General features: G+C 42.3%; 1 protein-coding gene across 12 annotated transcripts in view; it reads left to right on the top strand.

Annotated features, from left to right (window-relative positions):
- NRXN3 (neurexin 3) overlaps positions 1-21,015 on the top strand; it is a 1,414,514-nt gene that overhangs the window by 412,065 nt on the left and 981,434 nt on the right. For all 12 annotated transcript variants that reach the window (XM_054567201.1, XM_054567200.1, XM_054567197.1 and 9 more), the window contains 2 exons: positions 1,514-1,952; positions 6,439-6,822. In XM_054567201.1, the coding sequence (XP_054423176.1) occupies positions 1,514-1,952; positions 6,439-6,822 (823 nt within the window). The remainder of the gene's footprint in view (positions 1-1,513; positions 1,953-6,438; positions 6,823-21,015) is intronic.

Here is a 21,015-nt window from a genome sequence, read left to right as displayed (position 1 = left end):
ACAGCTCTATAGCTGGATGTTAGGTATTAAATGATAAGCACTGGAATGACTCATCCAATTAACTTTTTATCCTTGAGATGGTTTGTAAGACATAAGTCTTGTTATTTTACTGAAAATAGAGATGATAGTACAACCTTCTCTGGTATTTGAAAGGGATGAAGTCAGGTTAATAACAAATACAACAACTGCCTCCAAAAGAGCTGAGATTTTTATGGCTTTACTATGTGCTGTTTCTAAGGTCCTTATATGTATTATCTTATTTCATCATTATAAAATAATTTACTCCTATGTTCCCATTTTCAAAGGAGAAAATGGGCTCAGGTAAGTTAAATAAATGTGCTGAGGTCACATAGCTTATAAGTAGTGGATGTAGGGTTTGAACCTAAATCTGGATCCTGACTTAGAATTTGAATAAGAAGATGTACAAGACATAGCCCAGTGATTGGCATAATCAGTGCTCCAATGCTGAGCCCATTCCCTTCCAATTTTATTTTCTGTTTATTGTATGTATGTGACATTGCTGAGTGGTCAGAAGTCCAGGACCCATCCCAGGGCACTGCATCAAAATTCAGTTCTAGTAACAGCAGAACGTTTTTAAAATTATAGTTTTGGGGGATAAGATCAATCCCTGCTTTTATATAGATGATACTCAGTTTAGAAAGTCCTAATATATTTGTATATGTTTTAAGGCATTTCATCCTCTCATGATATGTACATAGAGAACACACACAATATGCAAAGAAACACTGATATCCTTCCCCACCAACTCTAAATCACTTTCTTTAAGTAGTACATCCACATGGTTAAAAAACATCAAATACAATAGGGTACTGTGAAAAGTAAGTCTTCCTCCCACACGTGAATATCAATCTGACAAATCCATTCCCCAGTGACAATTTTATAGTTTCTTGTGTTTTCCTCCAAACTTGTTTTATGCATTATGAACATATATACCTATAACACCCCCGCAACATGCACACTTTATGCAATAATAGCATAATGCAGACTCTGATCTGTTCCTTGCTAATTTCACTTGACAGTATTACTTGGAGAACATTCACATCAAAATTGGCAGCATTACCTGGTTTCTAAGGACTTCTTAATATTCCATAATAAGGATGTGCCAGTCTGTTATTGATAGTCATTTAGGTTATTTCTAATCTTTTACTAAGGGCACTTCAATAAATATCTTTGTATGTAGATATTAGTAGCTGTGCAACTCAATATGTCCTGATTTCTACTTGCAAGCTTATTTTGTATAACTTTCTGACAATACAAAAATTGACCAGAAGCAGACAGATAAGAGGAATAGAATGGAAATATATGAGCTTATTCAGGACTTGTATACACCCTAGATGTCTCTTCAGATGCTCTTTCAAATGCTGCATCTCATGTTTCAGACAATTGTGTCCCAAAGCCTCTTCTTGAGCTTTTTTCCCTAGGTGCCCAGTGAGTGATGGGTGGTTATTATTTGCAAGATTGATTCATATGGCATGTGTTTGGCTTTTGACAGGTTGTTTATAAAAATAATGACATCCGTCTGGAGCTGTCTCGCCTGGCCCGGATTGGGGATACCAAGATGAAAATCTACGGAGAAGTTGTATTCAAGTGCGAGAATGTGGCCACACTGGACCCCATCAACTTCGAGACCCCAGAGGCTTATATCAGCTTGCCCAAGTGGAACACCAAACGCATGGGTTCCATCTCCTTTGACTTCCGCACCACCGAGCCCAATGGCCTGATCCTCTTCACTCATGGCAAGCCCCAAGAGAGGAAGGATGCTCGGAGCCAGAAGAACACCAAGGTGGACTTCTTTGCTGTGGAACTCCTGGATGGCAACCTGTACCTGCTGCTTGATATGGGCTCTGGCACCATCAAAGTGAAAGCCACTCAGAAGAAAGCCAACGATGGGGAATGGTACCATGTGGACATTCAGCGAGATGGCAGATCAGGTAGGTAGAGGAGGGGTGCCACTGAGACTGGAAGAAAGCTCCGGCTTCTCAGTTTGTTTCCTGGCTTTATATTTTTTATTGCAATTTTTGCACTTGCATGCTTGTTGACTCTTTTGCTATTCCCTGTGATGGCTGTTGTAATGGTTATGTTTTGGAACAAGATACCTGCCTCCTCAATGGCTCATATTTTCCTCACCTGTCACTCTTTGCATAGTCATCTTAGTGATGGCTCCAAGATCCCCGAGCTAAGGGTGGTTTTTCAAGTAGCATTTTCACAGCCACTAAAGTAACTGTCATGTCATGGGTGTGATGGTGCCCCACCCCCGAGCTTTTCTTCTCCCTCTTCACATTACCATGGACACCAATTGTGACATCACAGATGCTACTTTATATGATGACTCTGTAGGATAAGCCTCGCTGTGTAAGGGTTTATGCAACAATGCACCCTCCAATAATTGGCAAGAGTCATGTTTCAGGGAAAAAATTATGACAAGAAAAGAAAAGGCAAATTGATTTTTCCTGAAGTCATGTTCAATTTAAAGCCTTCCTTTGGTGTGAAAGCCTATATTTCACTCGTTGCTAAGACCTCACTAACTCTCCCTTCCTCTTCATAACCTTTTACATTTGGTTTAAATGGCTTTGTTTGTTTCTGCAGCCGCGGATCAAACAAGCTAGCCCCGGGCAGTACATAGCCACTCTGGAGTAGTAACAGAGAGAGGGAGGGGAAAAAAACTCACAAATAGAGGGTCTGGAGCTTTTGAATGTCTGAACAGTCTGCCTAGCTTTCTATGGGCCATGTGGCAATGAAGGTCACATTCCTTGCCATTAGAAAGGGCATTTCACCCAGAGTGCTAATTAGAGCGTGGAATACCACACTTACTTCCTGATTCTCCATTTAGGTGGTATTATACTCAAGAAGGGTCTTGGCTATATTTGTCATAGTTTTTAAGGATTCAGTCTGGATGTGTCATTTGGACATTCTCTTTCTAGGTGCATTGAGCTAGCAATAAAAAGCAATAGGCTCCCTCTAACAGTTTATAGCCAGGAATGGCTGAGCTTAGGGGAAATGGTTTTATGGCATAATTCCAGGGCTGGAAGGCTGATGGCAATGAGCAATGCTGCCCTTAGGAGGAGCTGGATGGATTCTGTGCAGAGGGCAGATGGGTAGCGGATTGCAGCCCTAGATGGTTTATTGCCCAGTAGGATGCTTTATTGATTGTCTAAAATCTGATCAGAACCAAGAAGCATCAAATTAAATGTGCTTTTTGAGCAGGAATGAACAGTTTGTGCTTTTTTAAAAAACAGAAAAATACACAAAAATTAATTTCTCTGGAGGATGAATTTTTCTCTAAGTTTCTTCTTAAAATGTCAGCAGGGCAGAGTCAGAAAGCTGTCCCAGAATCACAGAGGAAATACTCCTCTTGGTGTTTAAGACCGTGCATTTTGGGTCTCTGGACTTGGGTCACGGTTGATGGGTTTCATGACTGACTAACCTAAACCCCGACACAGCTTAAAGGTTACCTATCTGTGTCACAGGCAGGCTGGAACACATCAAATTGCCATATGTCTACTTCTGTTTACTCCCAACACTAACTGCGCTTTCAAGTAGAGCAGTTATTTTGTTTTGTTAGAACCGCCAGTGTACCCATCTTTGTCAAATTGGTTTGGATTTCAGAAGCCTTGACTTTCATACCTGGGAGCTATAGCATTAGCCTATAAATTTGAAATACCTATACATTTGATCAAATCCTATAAAAATTTACTGAGTAGACAAATAATTGTCCTGTGAAAGCAATGTAATATAAAATTTTAATATGACCTATTAAACTTCATTTCTTTATGAAGATGTTTTCTAGTGTATTGTTTTTAGTTATAAATCTACACTAAACTGAATAGTTGTAAACATTAGTGTATCTAAGTGTGGTGCCTTTTCCCCTGCTTATCCTGAAGAATAACATGACTAAGAGGTGATCTAGAAACACCTTCATTTCACTTAGCATAATACCCTCTAGGTCCGTCCATGTTGTTGCAAGTGGTAAGATTTCATTCTTTTTTATGGCTGAGTAATATTCCATTGTATATATGTATCCCACCTTCTCTATCCAATTATCTATTGATGGGCACTTAGGTTGCTTCCATAGCTTGGCTACTAAAAATAATTAAAGGATTAATAAGTACAAATTGGTAGTCACAGACTAGTCACAGGGATGTAAAGCACAGCACGGGGAATATAGTCAATGATATTGTAGTAAGTACGTATGGTGCCAGGTGAGTACTATACTTATCGGGTGGTAATCACTTTGTAACTTATATAAATGTCTAACCACTATGCTGTACACCTGAAACTAATATAATGAATTTCAACAGTAATTGGAAAAATATAAACAAAATAAAACAGAAAAAAAGAAAAAGAAAAACTTCTCAGTTGGGAGACAGATTCTTAAAACTTGACGAGTGCCTTCAAACCAGCTGTGGTCACACACTCACAGGATAGATTTCCTCAGGGTACTGTGAGGGCTCCAGCATTTAAATTTGTTCTGGTACTCATCTTATTTGGCAATAGATGTTCCTCCCTGCTAGTTGGTGGTCAGAGTAGCTCTGTAGATTTGCGGAAGGCAGGGACAGCAAACCGTACAAGAGAGAAGAAAGGGACACAAATCTCGGCCTCCTCATTTGTGAGATACTAGCTCCTATCTCACAAAATTGTTTTAGGGGTCAAGTCCAGCAATTCACAGAAAGTACCTGAAATGGTGGTCAGGGCATTATTAATGTTACATAGGTTTTTATTTTTATTTTTTACTGTTCAAATACATTTGTCTCCATTTTCCTGCTACCACTTTCCCCTGTCCCACCCACCCCCACCTCCCAGCCTCAATCCTTCCCCACTTTGGCTTTGTCCATGGGTCCTTTATACACATTCCTGGATTTTTTTAAAAGAGATTAAAAACCAAAAAGACAAAGCAGATTTCTCCAGGAGAAAAGTTCTAGGGGAGAGCAGAGGAAGCAAGCTGTTGGTTCACTCCTCCCAGAGGCCCCGGGTGCTCTTTCTCCTCCTATGCCCCTGTGTTGACTTTGTAATTTAGAGTGTGATCTTCTCAGTCCTCGGGCTATTCCCTCCACAGTGGAGGGAATTGAGATTCTGACCGAAGTGAAGGCTGGCTGATGAATGGCAGTTACTTGGTACCAATGAGCACTTTAAGAATACTAAATAGTTTTTTAAAATTTATGGCATGGTGTTTAGATGGCACCTTGATCTTACAGGTTCCTTGATTTTACACTTTAGGAAATTGAACTGTAATTGGCCTAGGGTCATTTTCACCATTGAGGACTAGAACCCCCGTTCCCAAGTGCCCGGGTTGGGCTCCCTGTCTTCTGTAATCCCACATGCCCAGGCTCTCTTTCTGACGGCATCTCCTGCTCACTCGCTCTTGCCCTCTCCGCTCTAGCCGCACCCCTGCCGACTCCCGGGGCTTTGTAGGTGCTGTTCTTTCTGCCAGGCACAGTCTACGCCCTGGACTGGGGGATCCTTCTCAACATCTTGGTGTCAGCTCACCTGGCATGTGCTTAGAGAGGCCTTCACTCGAAAGAAGAACCCTTGGGCTGCCAGCACGGCACCCTTTTCGCTCTCTTCCTAGCACCCGCCATTAGCTGATTTCTCTTGTTTTTCGGGGGATTCGTTTAGTTTCTGTCCCTCTGCTTTGGAACATGAACTCCATGAGAACAAGGCCATGACTGTCAAGCTCACCTCTGTGCATAGAATTACACCAGAAACAGAAGAGGCGTTCAATACATCTTTGTTAAGTGAATAAATATTTTCCAATTGAAATTTGGCAAAGACAGTGCCCAAAATATTCACTGGCAGGCCTGGTAGCTAATGCCGGCGTAGCGGGTACCCGTGTGTGGGGGGTTCCGTCCTTTGGGGGAGGGCGAGCCAGTGATGAAGACTCAGGCCGCCACACACAGAGCCCTTATGCGGGAGAGGAGAAAACGCTTCACCTGTATGAGATCGTTTAACCCTCACGCCAGCCTGAGAGGTGGGGTCACTTATTTCCCCATGTTATAGATGAGGAAATTAAAGCCCAGGAAGGTGAAGACACTTCTTCAAGGTTATAGCTAGTACCTGCTGGAGCTGGGACCTAAACCCAGGCAGGAACTGGGCTGCTCTCACCAGTATGGTATGTGACCTCTCGGCTAGGACTGTTAGATAGAGGAAAGACATCGCCCTGCAGGTACTGGGCCATTGGGATTGTCACGGCTCCTCCTATGGGCCAGGCTGTCTTACCTGGCAGAGATTAGAACCCCATTACCTGCACTGTTTTTTCTTCCACCTGGTAGGATTTCATTCACTTGCTTGCATTGTTCTCTCCTGGTGACACTACACTAGTCCCGGAACTTAACTGCTGGGCTCCTTTCAGGTTCACTGCCTGGCAGCCTCACCTGCAACGCCGAGGAGCCATTAGCTCACTCTCCTGTCCTCCCATCCCAGGTACCATATCAGTGAACAGCAGGCGCACGCCTTTCACCGCCAGTGGGGAGAGCGAGATCCTGGACCTGGAGGGGGACATGTACCTGGGCGGGCTGCCGGAGAACCGTGCCGGCCTCATCCTCCCCACTGAGCTCTGGACCGCCATGCTCAACTATGGCTACGTGGGCTGCATCCGCGACCTGTTCATCGACGGGCGCAGCAAGAACATCCGGCAGCTGGCGGAGATGCAGAACGCGGCAGGCGTCAAGTCCTCCTGTTCACGGATGAGCGCTAAGCAGTGTGACAGCTACCCCTGCAAGAACAACGCCATGTGCAAGGATGGCTGGAACCGCTTCATCTGCGACTGTACGGGCACCGGCTATTGGGGACGAACCTGCGAAAGGGGTGAGTTGGTGGCTTGGGCGACATGCTGGGTCTCCTGGTGCGACCACTACAGTTATGTCCCTGGGTAGACTTGTACTTTCTTTGCTACCGCAGGTGCTACCTATGGACCTACCTGTGCTTTCTTTATTCTAGAGGAGTTTTCTTGGGTTCCTGCTTTCCAGGTGGCACCCTTTCCAGTTCTGGATGCTTGGCTTTGTTTGACTGGGGTTGGGTCACAGAAAGGGAAATTTTAGAGTTAAGGGTATCACGGTCATGTTTTTTTGTTTTGTTTTTGTTTTTGTTTTTAATTTTTTTTTTTATTAAGCATCAGACATCTTTTATTTAGAGAGGGTGAATACTGTCTTTTGGGATTCTGAATGGGCTACTAACTGGCTGTTTTATTTATCTGTCTCATCATTCTTGGTGCTCTCTGCATGCTAGCTCTTATATTAGGCCTTAGAAATATGCTATTGAACAAGACAGACCCAGCCCTATTCTCATGGATCTTGATTCCTAGTTGACTCCCTAGCCATTAAATGAATAATTTTAAACGTGGTGAGTTTTATAAGAGACAGTGTGACTCATTTGCTTAAGAATATGAACTCTGGGGCCAGACTGAGTGAGAAATCTGGTCCTGGTGGAGTGATGTGAAGCTTATTAAGATAATATCTTTGAGCCTGGGTTTCCTCATCTGATTAAAATAGAAATAATCAGGTACCTCCCTCACAAGATATTGGTAGTGATGAAGTGAGGCAATAGGTCCTGGGCTAGGGAAAGCAGTTAATTAATGTTAGTGAGAGTGGCAATCATAATCATAATCATTATCATTCAGCATCATTAAAGGAAAAATAGAGAGAAGTTTGGGTGGCCTTTACAATGGGACCTGACTTCCTGAAGGGGTTCATAGAAAGCTTCTGCAAGGAAGAAGTATGCAAATCGAAACTTGAGACGTGAATAGCAGTGAGCTTGGTAAAGTGGGAGAAGGAAGGTGTGTGTCCTAGACAGGAAGGACACATCAAGGGACAGAGATAAGAGACCATGGCACAGCTGAGAAACTGAACAAAGTCCAGAATGGACTAAATTGTGGAGTGCTATAGAGGGAAGGTCCAGAGAGGTGGCTGAAGCGGTGGAGAGCAAACCATGAGAACTAATCGGTTAGAACAGGCCAGAATGATGGGAGAAGCCCTTTTCATTCACCACTTTAGCATCTTACATTTGCACTGAATCTAGAGTTTGGGTAAAGGGCAGAGATAAAGGCAAGTGACAACATCAAGACAAGGAGATTCTAGTCTATACAGATTATAGTTTAGTTGATTGTTTTATATGCCAGACAGAATCAAGCTGGCTGTCCATGGGTTATCAGCCCCTCTTTTATATGAAAAGATAATTTACACAGCTGTCAAGCGTTTTCCAAGAGTATAGCTCTAGGGCTTTGAGGATGCTGTGCTGTTATAGGTAATTCTTGCCCTCATGAAGCTCATCATCTGTTTAGCTGAGGAGTTGAAACATCAATACAAAAAGCAATAATAAAATGATAGAAGGCAGCAGCCTGGGCTCTATTGGTGCACCAGACTAGGAGGACATGGAGAGTCAAAAAAGAGAAGACCTTCTTGAGGGGGAACCTGCAGTGTCTCATCCCTAAAGACCACCAGTAGCCAGATTTGTCCAACATGGTAAGTCTGGTGATGAGGAGATATCCTAGAGCAGGAACTGGATGAGCAGTCAGAGATGTTTTCAGGGAGTTGTTTTGTGAGGTCAGTAGCACTACTAGCTAAGGCGTCCTTCAAGAGAGCTGCAAATCTTCCTTGCAGTCAGACCAAAAGCAGGGTTCTGGATGTCAGCACGAGGGAGAAAGAGCCTTCTTGGAGCTTATGGAATTTAAATTCAAATTCACTGAATTTTCAAAGCAGCAGCAACCACAATATGAGCTAAGATGAGGAGGCAACAATTTTGGAAAGAAGTGGGCTGCATAGGGGCTGGTCAGTCTGTCAAGCTCCTGGACTCTTTCTCAATCTTTTTGTAGGGTAGACTACCGTGGTGCTCGTTTGGGGAGAGGGAAAGGTCATTCAGCCTCAGAGATGCCGGAGACGGTTTTGGTGTTATCCAAGGTATTGCAGGTCTTCCACAGTCCATGAAGGTGGTATAAGAATTGAAGGTCACTTCAGACACCTCACGTCCTCTTCTTGGGTCTCTTCCCAACCCAAGGGCCTTGTGGTTGCTGAAGACCAGCAGCAGTGGCTGTAGGCGTCTGTGCAAGGTGTCTCTGAGTTCACCTATGCCAAGGGCAGATCAATGGGAGTTGGTCCAAGATTTGCCAAGAATGGTGAAAGTCACTGCACTTTTTACATTGTCACTTTTGACTAGTCATTAAAAGGCAGCTGATTGGGGATATATGAGGGACAATTATTCCTGGTGCAGTACAGCCAAGAATCATCCATTCTGGCCAAATGAGAAGGAGTCTAGCAAATTTAAGACATTTGATCTGTACATCACTCAAATTCCAGACGGTTCAACTGATTGTTTTGTTCCCCCTACTAATTGTTTTTTGGCCCTGTATTGTTCCTGACACCATGTTCAGAATGAATCAGTGGAGTGTAAAAATGATAGGGCTCCACTCTGCTAGCAAAGAAAATAGAGCTTCCGAATGGCATTGTTTTTCTTTATTGAAACTGATTCCTCAGGAGAGATGCTTTTGAGTGTCTTTTATTCATTTTCTATACATGCAGCAGAAATGAAATGCTAGTATGTTCCAGGCATTGTATTAGATGCAGGAGTTGTAAATAACCTGACAGCACCTGATTTTGATCAAGGGGTGTATAATCCTTCCAGGCAAACAAAGGGAGATTGTGCGTGTTTTGTGGGGAATGTGCTAACATGTGGTGGGTGATACGTGGGAGGGAGCAGAAGGGCACACAGGTGGGAGAGGCCATGTCTGTATGGAGGAGCGATGGTCAGGAACATGGACCCCGGGTTGGTTTGTTTTTTTTTCTTGGCTCCTATTTCTAACAAAATGATGGACTCTTCCCACCTGTCACCCTCAGTGTTCACTACAGACACTTCTGAAGAATGGTGAAGGAGAAGGATTTGTTAAGATTATTTATACAGGAGCATGATCTCTTTTGGATCAAGGAGTGCTGTTCCATCCCCCGTAACACCAGCAGCCTTGTCACTCAGTTTACCATCCTCTTTTAAATTTTCTTCTAGATGCATTAAACCTAAGCCTCGAATTCATCATTTGTGCTAAATGTGGTAAGTCTAGGACAGTTCCTAAGGCAGGGTGTCCTATCTAGCCCAAACTGTGTCCTATACTTGGGCTTCACAGTGGGTCAGTCCCTTGGTATTGCAGGCCCTGCAACATGAACAATAGTGTTAGAAAGAAGGAAACACTTGTTTGTATAAAATAGAGAAAGCATAGGAGGGATGCTGAAAACTGGTATTTAGAGAAAAAGCAGATTTGGGGATAGCCTGGGTCAGACAGCCCGAGGACTCAAGCAAAGTGAGCAAGTAGTTCAGTCTAAGAGACAACTCTGAGATCAGAGTTATCAGCTCAAGATAAGGGAATAAGGCAAGCGACTATTAGGGACTATATGAGTATGTTAGACCAAGATTGATTTGCATGAGTATTTTTCTCTTAGAGTAAAAATGGATGACTATTGCTTGCACCCTTACAAGAGTGCCTCTACTGCCTGTGAAAATGAGCAGTGTTAAATCTTGACATATGACAATTGGCTTGATGTTGTATTTAGGTTTTTCAGCATGATCTGATACTATTCTAAGAAGATGTAGATATATCTACCCATCCTGGTTGTTCATCTGTAACTATTTTGGTTTGTTATTCATGATGGTGTGGGAGACCTAAAAAGCAAAGGCCTGTTTTAGCTGCTGAATGCCAGTCAGTGTGGTTGAAATGCTTTCATCTGCTGGAAGACCACCTGCCATCCCATGAAGTCCTGTTGTACAGAGGAAGTGTTCTAGCTTGTCTGTCCTAAAAGAATAAGATCAATTGACCTGGGACAACATAGGCACGTCTTCCTAATGTAGCCAAACTGTTTAGTTCCCTTGGTGGGAACCAAGTGTCAGTAGGCAAGATTATGGATTTGATTTATTTATGGACCACTGAGCTTCAATTTGAGGCCACTGCAGATTATGTCCTCTTCTCTTGATGGCTTTTTCTGAATGTCTTCCATCATTTATTTAGCAAGAAAGAAAATAGGACTCAGCACAAGTCTGTCTCTGTGACAAGAAAAATAGCCTACAGTGCGGCACTTAAAGTCAAGATTGCCTAGTGGTTAGTGGCATGAATTTTAGAGTCAGAGCTTGATCCCTGTGTTGGTTCTATCACTTACTAGCTAGATGATTTAGAACGACTTTCTCTCTTAATTCTTCCAAGTCTCAGTTTTCTTATCTGCAAAATGGGGACACTAATACTAGGTAAATTTTTCTTGGTTGCAAGTTACAGAATTGACTATGGCCAAGAGAGTCAAGGAAGAGGATTTGCTGAATGATTACCTAGAAAGGTATCCATCAGCTGATCTCACTAACTACCTCTTACACAGGGAAGCAGAGCAACTCTGGGAACCCCAAGGCACTGCGATTAAAATGATTAATCTCTTCTGACCTCCAGGTTCTGGATTTTTTCATTTAGAATTTACATTTTCCAGAAGGAGAACCTGATTGGCCCAGTTTAATTCTCCAGTCAGCTCTCTCCAGGTGAGCAGTCACCTAGAGTAGATGTGAAGGATCGTGTGTGTGTGTGTGTGTGTGTGTGTGTGTAAGCTCAGGGTACCGTGCTCCATGCAGCCATGTCCTATTGTAGATATCTAGCAATGTGGACCTACTTCTGTCTGATAAGGGAAAATATTTCCTCGGATCATGGAAATTTGATGTCTTTGAAAATATTAATTTGCAGAACCAAGAAAATGTGATGGAAAGGGTAAATCTGCTCTTCTCACTGGTCCCTAGGATTCCATTCTTCTGACATAAGCACCAGCTGAAAACCAAGAATGAAAGATATTTTGGGTTCTCTCAAATAACTCTTGTTCCAATAGGCAGAGTGCAGGCAGTAGCTTCTCTCCCTTCCATCTGAGGGACTTCCCTTTCAGTCAGCCCCTCTGATGGCTGCTCTGCACCCTGGAGCAGCTGCACATTCTGCCTGGGAAGACTGAGATACCACCTTTAGGTGAGGCTAGAATATGTCATTTGGATACCACATAGAAATCATGATATCAGAGAATACCATTCATGTTATCTGTATCTAATCCTTGTATCAGTAGGTAAGGAATTGGAAGCCCTAAGAAATTAATTTGACTTCAACTTGGAGTACCTATGCAATGGTTAAAATTCATGATTTCTGACTCCCAATCCATTGCACTTTACGTTACATTGAACAGTTTTCCTTCTTGCATATGTCAAAGAGGCTATATTGTAAGGTCACAGAGGGAAAAACAGTACATTAAATGTCCTTGTCTCTATGCAGTCTCTAGCACTGTGCTATATACACACTATCTGGTTATTAAATTTTGAAGGCCCCAGGTCTTACTCAGAGTCTCTTCTTGGTTTGTCCATGCCCCTTGGTGCCCTCGTCCATTGCCGTGATGTCAAAGGTCCTCTATATGTCAGTGACTCCCAAGTCGAGATCTCTCTCCTGGAACTCTTTCTCTGGATTCCCAGATATCTGTATCCAGTTGTCCATTTGACATCTGCGTTTGGGCATCTGTTACATATCTTAATCACAACATTGAAAAGAAAGAAATCTGAGTTCTTCCTCCCTGCCTTTGACTGTTTTTACTTTAAGTTTTCCCCATCTCAGTAAGTGGCATCACCATTTTCCTGGGGATTTTCCTTGATTTTTCTCCCATCTCATTCAGTCTTGTCTTAGCAAGTTCCTGTCGACACTTCCTCTAAACCCATTCTGTCTCTGTCCACTTCTCTCCCTTTCCACCACCATCATCCTAGGTCAGTCTACACTGACCTTTCCTTTGGACCACAGGATAGTATGTCATATGATTATGAAAAGGTCAAGCTCATTTTGTGCCTCCCTCAGAACACCAACATATTATTAAAGTGTCTACATACTCAACACATTTCTACCTTAAGCACCTTTAGTTTCAGTACCTTTTGGTCCCCTTAATTATAGGAAATGAAAATTACAGAAAACGAAGCTCTGATGCTTCTTTGAAATTAACTTCAACATTCACATAGCAATTCCATAAATAGGTATCTAGCCCTTCTCTGTGCCAGACTTGGTGAGCTAAGTTGTGAGGAGACAAATTTGTAGATGATGCGGTTTCAGTTCTTCGATGGACTCAAAGTCTAGTGGAGGGGATGGAGAATTAATCTGCAAACTAATGGAATCTACCAAGGGCAATGATTCAGAGGAGAATTATAGGAAAGTAAAAGCTAACAATTAGAAAGCAAAATATGTCCAACATGATTTACCACTTTCTAACTAGTTCTAGATCCACTGGGACCTGCTCAGATTGACTTGGTGGTGTGGGAACACAAGACACCCTAGCCTCCAAGGTCAAATATAATAATCCTGGTTGCTTTCACTGGTTCCAGTGCCACTGGGGATCTGCCCCATCCCCTAGGGACGTCCAGGCCCTTTATTTAGATATGTGACCTTGAGATTCTTACTTGGATCCTCTGGCATCTGTTAGGCAAAAATAAAATGAGGCAATTGGGTGTCATGCTTTGTCAGGGACCTTTCAGTTCTAAACCCTCTGATCCTCAAATGTCATCAGCTTGGCAATGTCTTCCCTTATCCCGAGACGAGGGGTAAAGGTGAATGAAGGGCAGGACAGGCATGTGAGTCCTTGCTCGTTGCAGTCTGCAGAACCCTCTGGGTTAGGAGGCTGGGTTTAGTTATGTCAGCACTACATTGGAGTTGTCACCTCTCTGACTCATTCATCTAAGCAAATGAACACCTTGATGTACTGGGAATACTTCAGGCCCATGATATATAAGTTTTAATGGACGGATTAATGAATATAACCTTGGATTTCTTAAGAGCATTGAAAGGCTGTCTCCTTTTCTCTCCATTTGTATACCTCTTTTAGATGGGTAATGATATGTACCAGAGAAAGGGGCTGTCCAAGAAACACACAATTCATCAACATGAACCAATACGTCCTCATTTTTTTCCTAATTGGTTGATGGGCAAGTCGTACAGATGTATCTCTGGTGAGGACCACAGCAATGCTCTGATTCAGACTCTTATGTTTTCTCTTCCTGTTTTCCAGGTGTTTCTTTTTGTAGGCCCAGAACTGTATGATCCCAGGTAATTGTCGCATAGTCCACGAACCCTTCCTAAGTGTTATTTCACTAGTTCAGGGTCTGAGATATCCCAGATCACAGCTGCTCCTGTCACTCCAAAGGAGAGTCTATTATTCTGGAGTCACAAAGCTCCAGGGGTCTCAGGAGGACCAGTGAGGGGCTTTGGAGATCTATGAAATATCTCCAGCTTGGCCTGTGTTCAGCCTGGAAAAGGGAGGGTCAGCCTTTGGGGCAGCATGTGACGACTGCTTAGAACTGCGTCACACCTGCTGTTGGCTGTGGTTCTGTCAAATGCAGGGACATAGAAGTCATTTATATTGCCACTCTGTACCTTTATCACTGCCTTGGCTAAAAGCTGATTAACTGCCAGCTGACATCTGCCCATTTTGGGTGCAGTAAATTGAGATGCTGCTAAATTATGAGAAACAAGTGCTTCCAAATGCAACACAGGGGGATTAGCATAACCTTTTGTAGCATCTCTGGCTCCATGTGTCTTTTCACAGATAGATAAATTTTTCCTTGCTCCAGTATGGATTAAGAGGAAAGGAAATTTAAGAGATCTGTTTATTGAGAGAAATTATGTGCCTGCTTTATGTTAAGTTCTAAATATACACTGGACCATTTAACCCTTACATTCACTCTGTAGGTTGCATATTATTATCCTTACTTTCTAGATGAAGAAAGTAAGGGCCCGATTCATTCATTCCAAAATACCTACTAAGCACTGTGTGCCGGGGGCCACTGAATAGAGCCCTTGGGACAACAAAGCATTGAATGTCATGCTCCTCATAAACAAGTCAGTAAATTCTGATATTCAAGAAAGGTGGGACAGCAATGCAAGAAGAAAAATCATGGACAATGTCACAGATTGGGAGACACTTATAGCTGAGGATTGGTGGAGTTGCAGGAATCTCACAGGTAGACCAGGGAGGTAAAAGTATTCCAGGTAGAAGAAACAGGTGTGCAGAAATGATTTTGGTAACCAGGAAGTTTTCCTCGTGGTTGGAATCTAAGACTTGGGGATTGAGGAGAAGGAATTTGAGGGGAGGTTTTACAAAGTGAGGCTGGAGGAACGGAAGGACCAACTGAGAAGCACCTTGTATGCTCTCCCAACAAGTTTAAATCTTACCTTATAGGAGGCATGCCATTTTTATCAATGGGACAACGAGGTCAGCTCACTCTGCTAGAGGACCAGTGGGATGCAGGAGGCAGTAGGCCATCAGACCAGGGCGCGTTAGTTCAGTTTGTGTTGGTGTTATTTCAGGAATGAGAAATATGAGCCCCAACTGAGGTACACAGGATGGAGGTCATATTTTGGGGACACATCTAATAGATTTATGGGACAATGTTGATAGGATTTCCTAGCCAGTTGTACCCAGCAAAAGAATGGCCATGACTGGATTAGAATGGAGTGTGGCCATGAAATCCTGTTGTTTCCTTTCTCTACTCCTCAGCCATCTTGAATCAGTTAGAAATGCTTGAGAGAAGTGGGCAGGAGTGAGGTAACAAGGGAATATAGCTAGGAGTCACCTACACATGCTCATCCTACTCTGAACATGTGTGACATGCCTTTCCTCTGTGCCAATGATGTGTCAACAGTGGCTTCATGATTGGCTTATTGGGTTCCTCTGTTATAGAGTCAAAGTGTATAATGTGCTCACATAGATAATAAGCTGACATACCTCATTCTTAGTCTAGAATTCAACATTTCAAGAATGAGAAAGTTGCCTGTCCAGTGTTATCTTGTGTTATAGAAGTGACTTAGATGGGATTTCTGTGTTTAACTGTATGATATAGGAAGAAAGGTTGTGGCAGGAGGGCCAGCCCAAAGCATGCCTTTGTCCAAGCTCCAAGCCATTTATATTTGGAACTAAGACATGACTCAGGTATAATCCCAGATTTTGAGGAATTATGTTAAAATGGTCTGTGATTATCTCAACCAAGATTTGCATATACATAAGTGGTAGGGCAAAAATAGGTTTACAGTGGGTTGTATGGAAAATGATGCAATGATTAATAAACAATAAAAGAATAAACTGTGTTTTGCATACTTACAACTGTAAACCTTCTTGTACCTCACTCAGTATTTGGTTGAAAAAAAAATGTAGTTTCTCTCTTTTTTGTAAAAGTGGTCTTATAGGAGATTAAGTCAAAAGATTCTTGTTTTAGAGGTAGGGGAGTCACATTTTAAATTTCTCTTTATTCTAGTCTTTCATTAGGACTTTCTAGCAATGACACCTGATATTGAGGATTAAGTACCTGTGTGTGCATAGAGTACATGCATACAGTATTCCTTTAGTCTCTGAAGTGGTTTTCTACTTTATTTTATCATGGGTTCTGTTTCAATTCAGTTTGGGGTTACTAGGGGGAAGGAACAGCAGACATGTAACTGTCATGAATAGAAGGCCCAAATTCAAAACCTAAAACTGGATTAACCCAAAGGAAACAGGTAATAAAGGGTTATAAAATTATCTTGTCAGATGCTGAGATACTCTCTAGCACAACCGCCCCCATCCCCAATTTTAGATGAGGAAACAGAGGCCTCCATGTAGCAAGTGAATTGCCCAAAGAATGTAATGCTCTTAGTCCCTCATTTTGGTTCCCCTCTAGTTAGATTTTTTAAAGAAATATATACAAGTAGTATCTGTATGTACTTTGCAAATGTATATATATATCTTCTAAGCAGTAGAATCATGGCATTATAGCAAAGGCATTTGGTCAATCTCTGGTGATATGTTTTTGATGGTAAATTTTATTTTATGTGTTATCAATTGCTTTAAAGAGAAGAAATGTGAAGGGAGCAGGCATGTATACATTTCTCTTTTTTCCTTTCATCACCCATCCCATGCCTCCCCAGGAACGACAGATAAATCCAGCCCCACAGAGAGGACAAGTGCACCTGAAACTTAGGGCTGGAAACCTTAGGTATAAACGGCTCTTGAAAGGCCCCTTTCTGTGGGCCATTGGACAGCTATTTCCCTGGCGAGGAGATGCAATCTTTCTTGGAGAAGATCATTTCATGCTTCTTAGCATGTTTAACCTTTACAGCAAAGCAGTCTCATCAAAAACAATCCCCAACAGAGCTTTCTGAGAGACCAGTAAATCAGAAATCTTATGAAACCCACAGGATTAGCACACTTCCCCTCTTAGTTTCCCCAGGGAAAAAAGCCCTGTGCCTTTCAGATTTCAGTTTTCTCTGCAGGCCCCTTGTCTGGAGTTTCCCGCTGTGGCCCACTTGTATTTGACTGTTGTTTTTATAAGGTCTCCCAGGACCACATATTGACATAAGTGAAGACCAGTGCATTCTTTATCTCTATCAGCATCATTGTAAAGGCAAGATAAAGGCTCTGATGTTTGCTTCATTGAAATCTCCCTACCCCTGAAGTCTTCCTTTCTGGGTCTGAAGATAGTAGCTGGCTCTTAATGTCACCACATGTGGTGGCAGGCTCTTGCTCACAGGGACCTGTTTCCAGCTGGCTGGCTCTTCCCCGTTCCCCCATTTCTCAGTCTATAATGATGAAATTTACTTCACAAGCAATGCAGCTTCTCCATTCATGCTAAGATGGAGCCCCCTCCTCTGCACATGCACAAGGTCAAGCCCATGTTGAGAGAAGTGGAAGGGGAGCATGTTAATGAGTAAGAGTCCCATTAGCTGTGCAGATGATGAAAACATTTATTGGGGATTGGGGGGATGACTCTTCTATCAAAATTTACAGATTCCTACTTACACTAGGAAAGGACCTCAGAAGTTTTTAGTCTAACCAAATAGCTGATGCATAAACACCCTGACAAAATCCTGAAAATGTTGTATGGACTCATTGGAATCGCTGACTCTCTGTCTACATGCTGTACTAAATCTGCACGTTGAATCCTGGACCAGATAAAGCACTCTTAGTAGGTGCTCTAATCTGTGTCTTCTGGATTGTCTTCCTACCGCGTTGACTGGGGATGCTTGTGAAGCGTAACTCAGAACCTTTTTTTACAAGCTCAGTGGGTCCATGTGATTTTTTTTTTTATATGTAATAGTCCCTTTATTTATTGTAAATAGACCAGGCAATTAATTCACAGTTAGCAACTTATGGCCTGGAAAATCTCATTACCCAAACTTTACATTATCAACACATCTGTTTAAAAAGAGATGCTTAAAGAAGTGGTCTGAATACCCAAATTCCTGATCATCTCCAAGAAGGGAGAACCACTGAAACACAAATTCAGAGGGAGTGTAGGGTGGGACCAAGGTTATCAAAGCCACTGAAATTCACACAGATCAGGTATAAAAAGGGAATTCATAGTTCTTGTGTACGCACTCTGGGCCAGGTTTAATTTGGTGCTTAACCTAAGATGCAGGAACTTTGGAGTCTGACAGAGATGGATTTAAATGCTAATTCCATCACTGACTATTGTGCAGTCTTGGGTGTGTTCTTAACCTTTGTAAGCCTCAGCTTTCTGACCTCTAAGACAAGCCTTTGGAGGTTGTTGTGAGGCTTAAATTAGATGCTTGTGGTAATTTGTTGAAATCCTAGCACAACACCAGTAACTTTTAGGTGTTAACTACATGGAGAAGTATTATTATTAGTTTAACTTAAATTTTAGAATAAGCTTATAAAGTATGTGGCATTTATATTTTTAAGATAATTAAACCAAGGCTTAGCAAGATTAGTTAACTTTCTCTAGTCACAAATACTAGAGGTAAGATTTTTAAAAATCCTGTCTACCAGCTTTTCTATTATACTTTGCCATTTTTTAAAATGAGAGGCCTTCGAGGTGGGACTGGGTGCTTTGGGAGGGAGAAAGAGCTATGGGAAATGGCGAGGCCTTTTTGTTTATCTCCCAATCCTGTTCATTGTCTGCCTCAAGACTTTGATGGGGTGGACCTACAGAATAAGATATGGAAGCTGCCCATTTGGGGTAAATTAAGGATTCAGAAAAGCAACCAGAACCTTCCACATCTTCTTGCCCACATCCTTGGTTCCTAAGTAAAGGAAAGGAACCCTAACTTTCCATGGGATCAGTCCAGAAAAGCATTAAATGGGTGCAGCTCAGGACTAGGAAGACAAACTTTGCCCCGTTACAGTTTATCCAGGCCCACAGCACACCCCAAGTCACACCTACATCCACACCCACTTGTGCTTCTTTTAGGCTTGATTCCCTTTAATGGAAAAATCCCTCTCCATCCCCTAAATCAATTTCTAAATCAAGAGGGATGACATTGACCTTGTTCATTCAGAATGATTGGCCTGGAGACTGCTAGGGAGTGTGGGCTGATGAGTGGCAGCTGGTAGCAGGGAAGGACAGACCCCCAGGGCCTCTGGAAGTATATTGTCTAGCCTGGAAGCCATCTACTTTTGAACTGCGATAGATAAGACGGGGTCTTGGCAAGAGAGAACAATGATGCTATAAAACCAGGTGGCTAAAATACAAGTAGGGAAGGCAGAGCAGTGCCCTGGGGTATCATTCCTGCTTGAGGAGGGGGGGTGCTGTGCGAAAGAGCCCTTCTTCCCTAACGTTGGGTTCCCCCAGGCTTTCTGTGCATGGAGATTGATGGCCTGGTGTGAGGGTGAAGGCATCTGTCCTCAGGATGACACTGAACAGAATGGTGTCTTTGTAAATCTTCTTTTTCCCTTTCTTCCTTCCTTTAATCCTCTCACTTCCTCACCTTCTTTCACCTTTTCTCCCCTTGTCCTCTGTCCCTTCAAAATGCTTTTCATTTCTTTCCCATGAGTAGAACATGTTTGACCCATCCCATTTCTTTTCCCTGCAGAGTGGTGTTCCTCGGGGCTTTGATGGAGCAATTGATATAATGAAGCTTGACTTTGGTAGGACTGTTATTCTGTCTACATGAAATGCTACTCAATAAACCAGTCCCTAGATTATAGCTCTGTTAGCAGTGTTTACCACTGTTGGGAAGAGACCTCATAAAATGTCGTTGTCAGTGGGTTATTACCAACATTCGAGTTCATGGACATCCGTTTTTAAAAATAAACATTGATTTTTATGATTACAAGCACAATATATGTTCACTGTAGAAAGTTTGGAATATATGGAAATTTATTAATTCAACTTTTTATTTAGCCAATATTAATTGAGCACCTATTATATGGAAAACAATAAAAAAAAAAAGCTAACCGTCTTAAAATTCTGAACAGCAATTATCATCTCCTGACTTTTATTTAAGTTATTCAAAATATCTTTCCTTGAGAAGAGTGGGAAGTGAATTTAACATAACAACTATGCCACGTCCTTTGGCACAGTACATTTGCTTTAGAAATGTGGTTTAGTTCTGTCATCATTTTATATATACATAAACACAGTATTTTTATACCTTAACACATATTCTTGATGGCGTCTATCAGATATTATTAGCAAGGGTTTAAAATGGGTATATTTCAAAAGTCCTTTAATTTACCTGATGACCTCACCAGGTACTTAAAAAATCCAAGTGGTTTTAATTTCTGGACAACTACAATTTAAGCTCCAAAACAACCTACAGGAACTTAAAGCCTCATTTGCCAAAAGCTCTGGGCCGGCCTGTCCTCCCGCTGTGGGGCGGCTCCATGGGGCTGCAACCTGGCTGGCCTGGGGGGTCCCCCCCGGAGCAGGCCTGCGAAGCTTGAGCGCCCAGGCCTGCCTCGGGCTCCCTGTGCCCAGCCCTTGGTCCTCTGTGTCCGTGTGAGGTTAAAAAATAAAGCTCCCATGTCCAGTGGGAGGAAAAATCAACTAAAATTGCTCCTAATTTTATCAACTAGAAAGTCATTATTAACATATCTGCATGCTTTATTCTATTCCTCTGGGAAACGTATATATAAAAATATGTTATGTCATTTTAAAATAATTTTTCTGTCCTGAGTTTTTTAGGTAGAATTATCTCATGAATTCAATCATGTGATAATTTTGTAATTATACCACAATTTCAATTTGGAAGTATGTTATAATCTTTGT

Source organism: Pteronotus mesoamericanus, unplaced genomic scaffold (assembly GCF_021234165.1).
Source record: "Pteronotus mesoamericanus isolate MK-2021 breed Mesoamerican mustached bat unplaced genomic scaffold, CSHL_Meso_final contig_182, whole genome shotgun sequence".
Taxonomy (NCBI): domain Eukaryota; kingdom Metazoa; phylum Chordata; class Mammalia; order Chiroptera; family Mormoopidae; genus Pteronotus; species Pteronotus mesoamericanus.
Note: the sequence above shows the minus strand (reverse complement) of the source record. Positions and strands in the feature narration are given on the sequence as shown.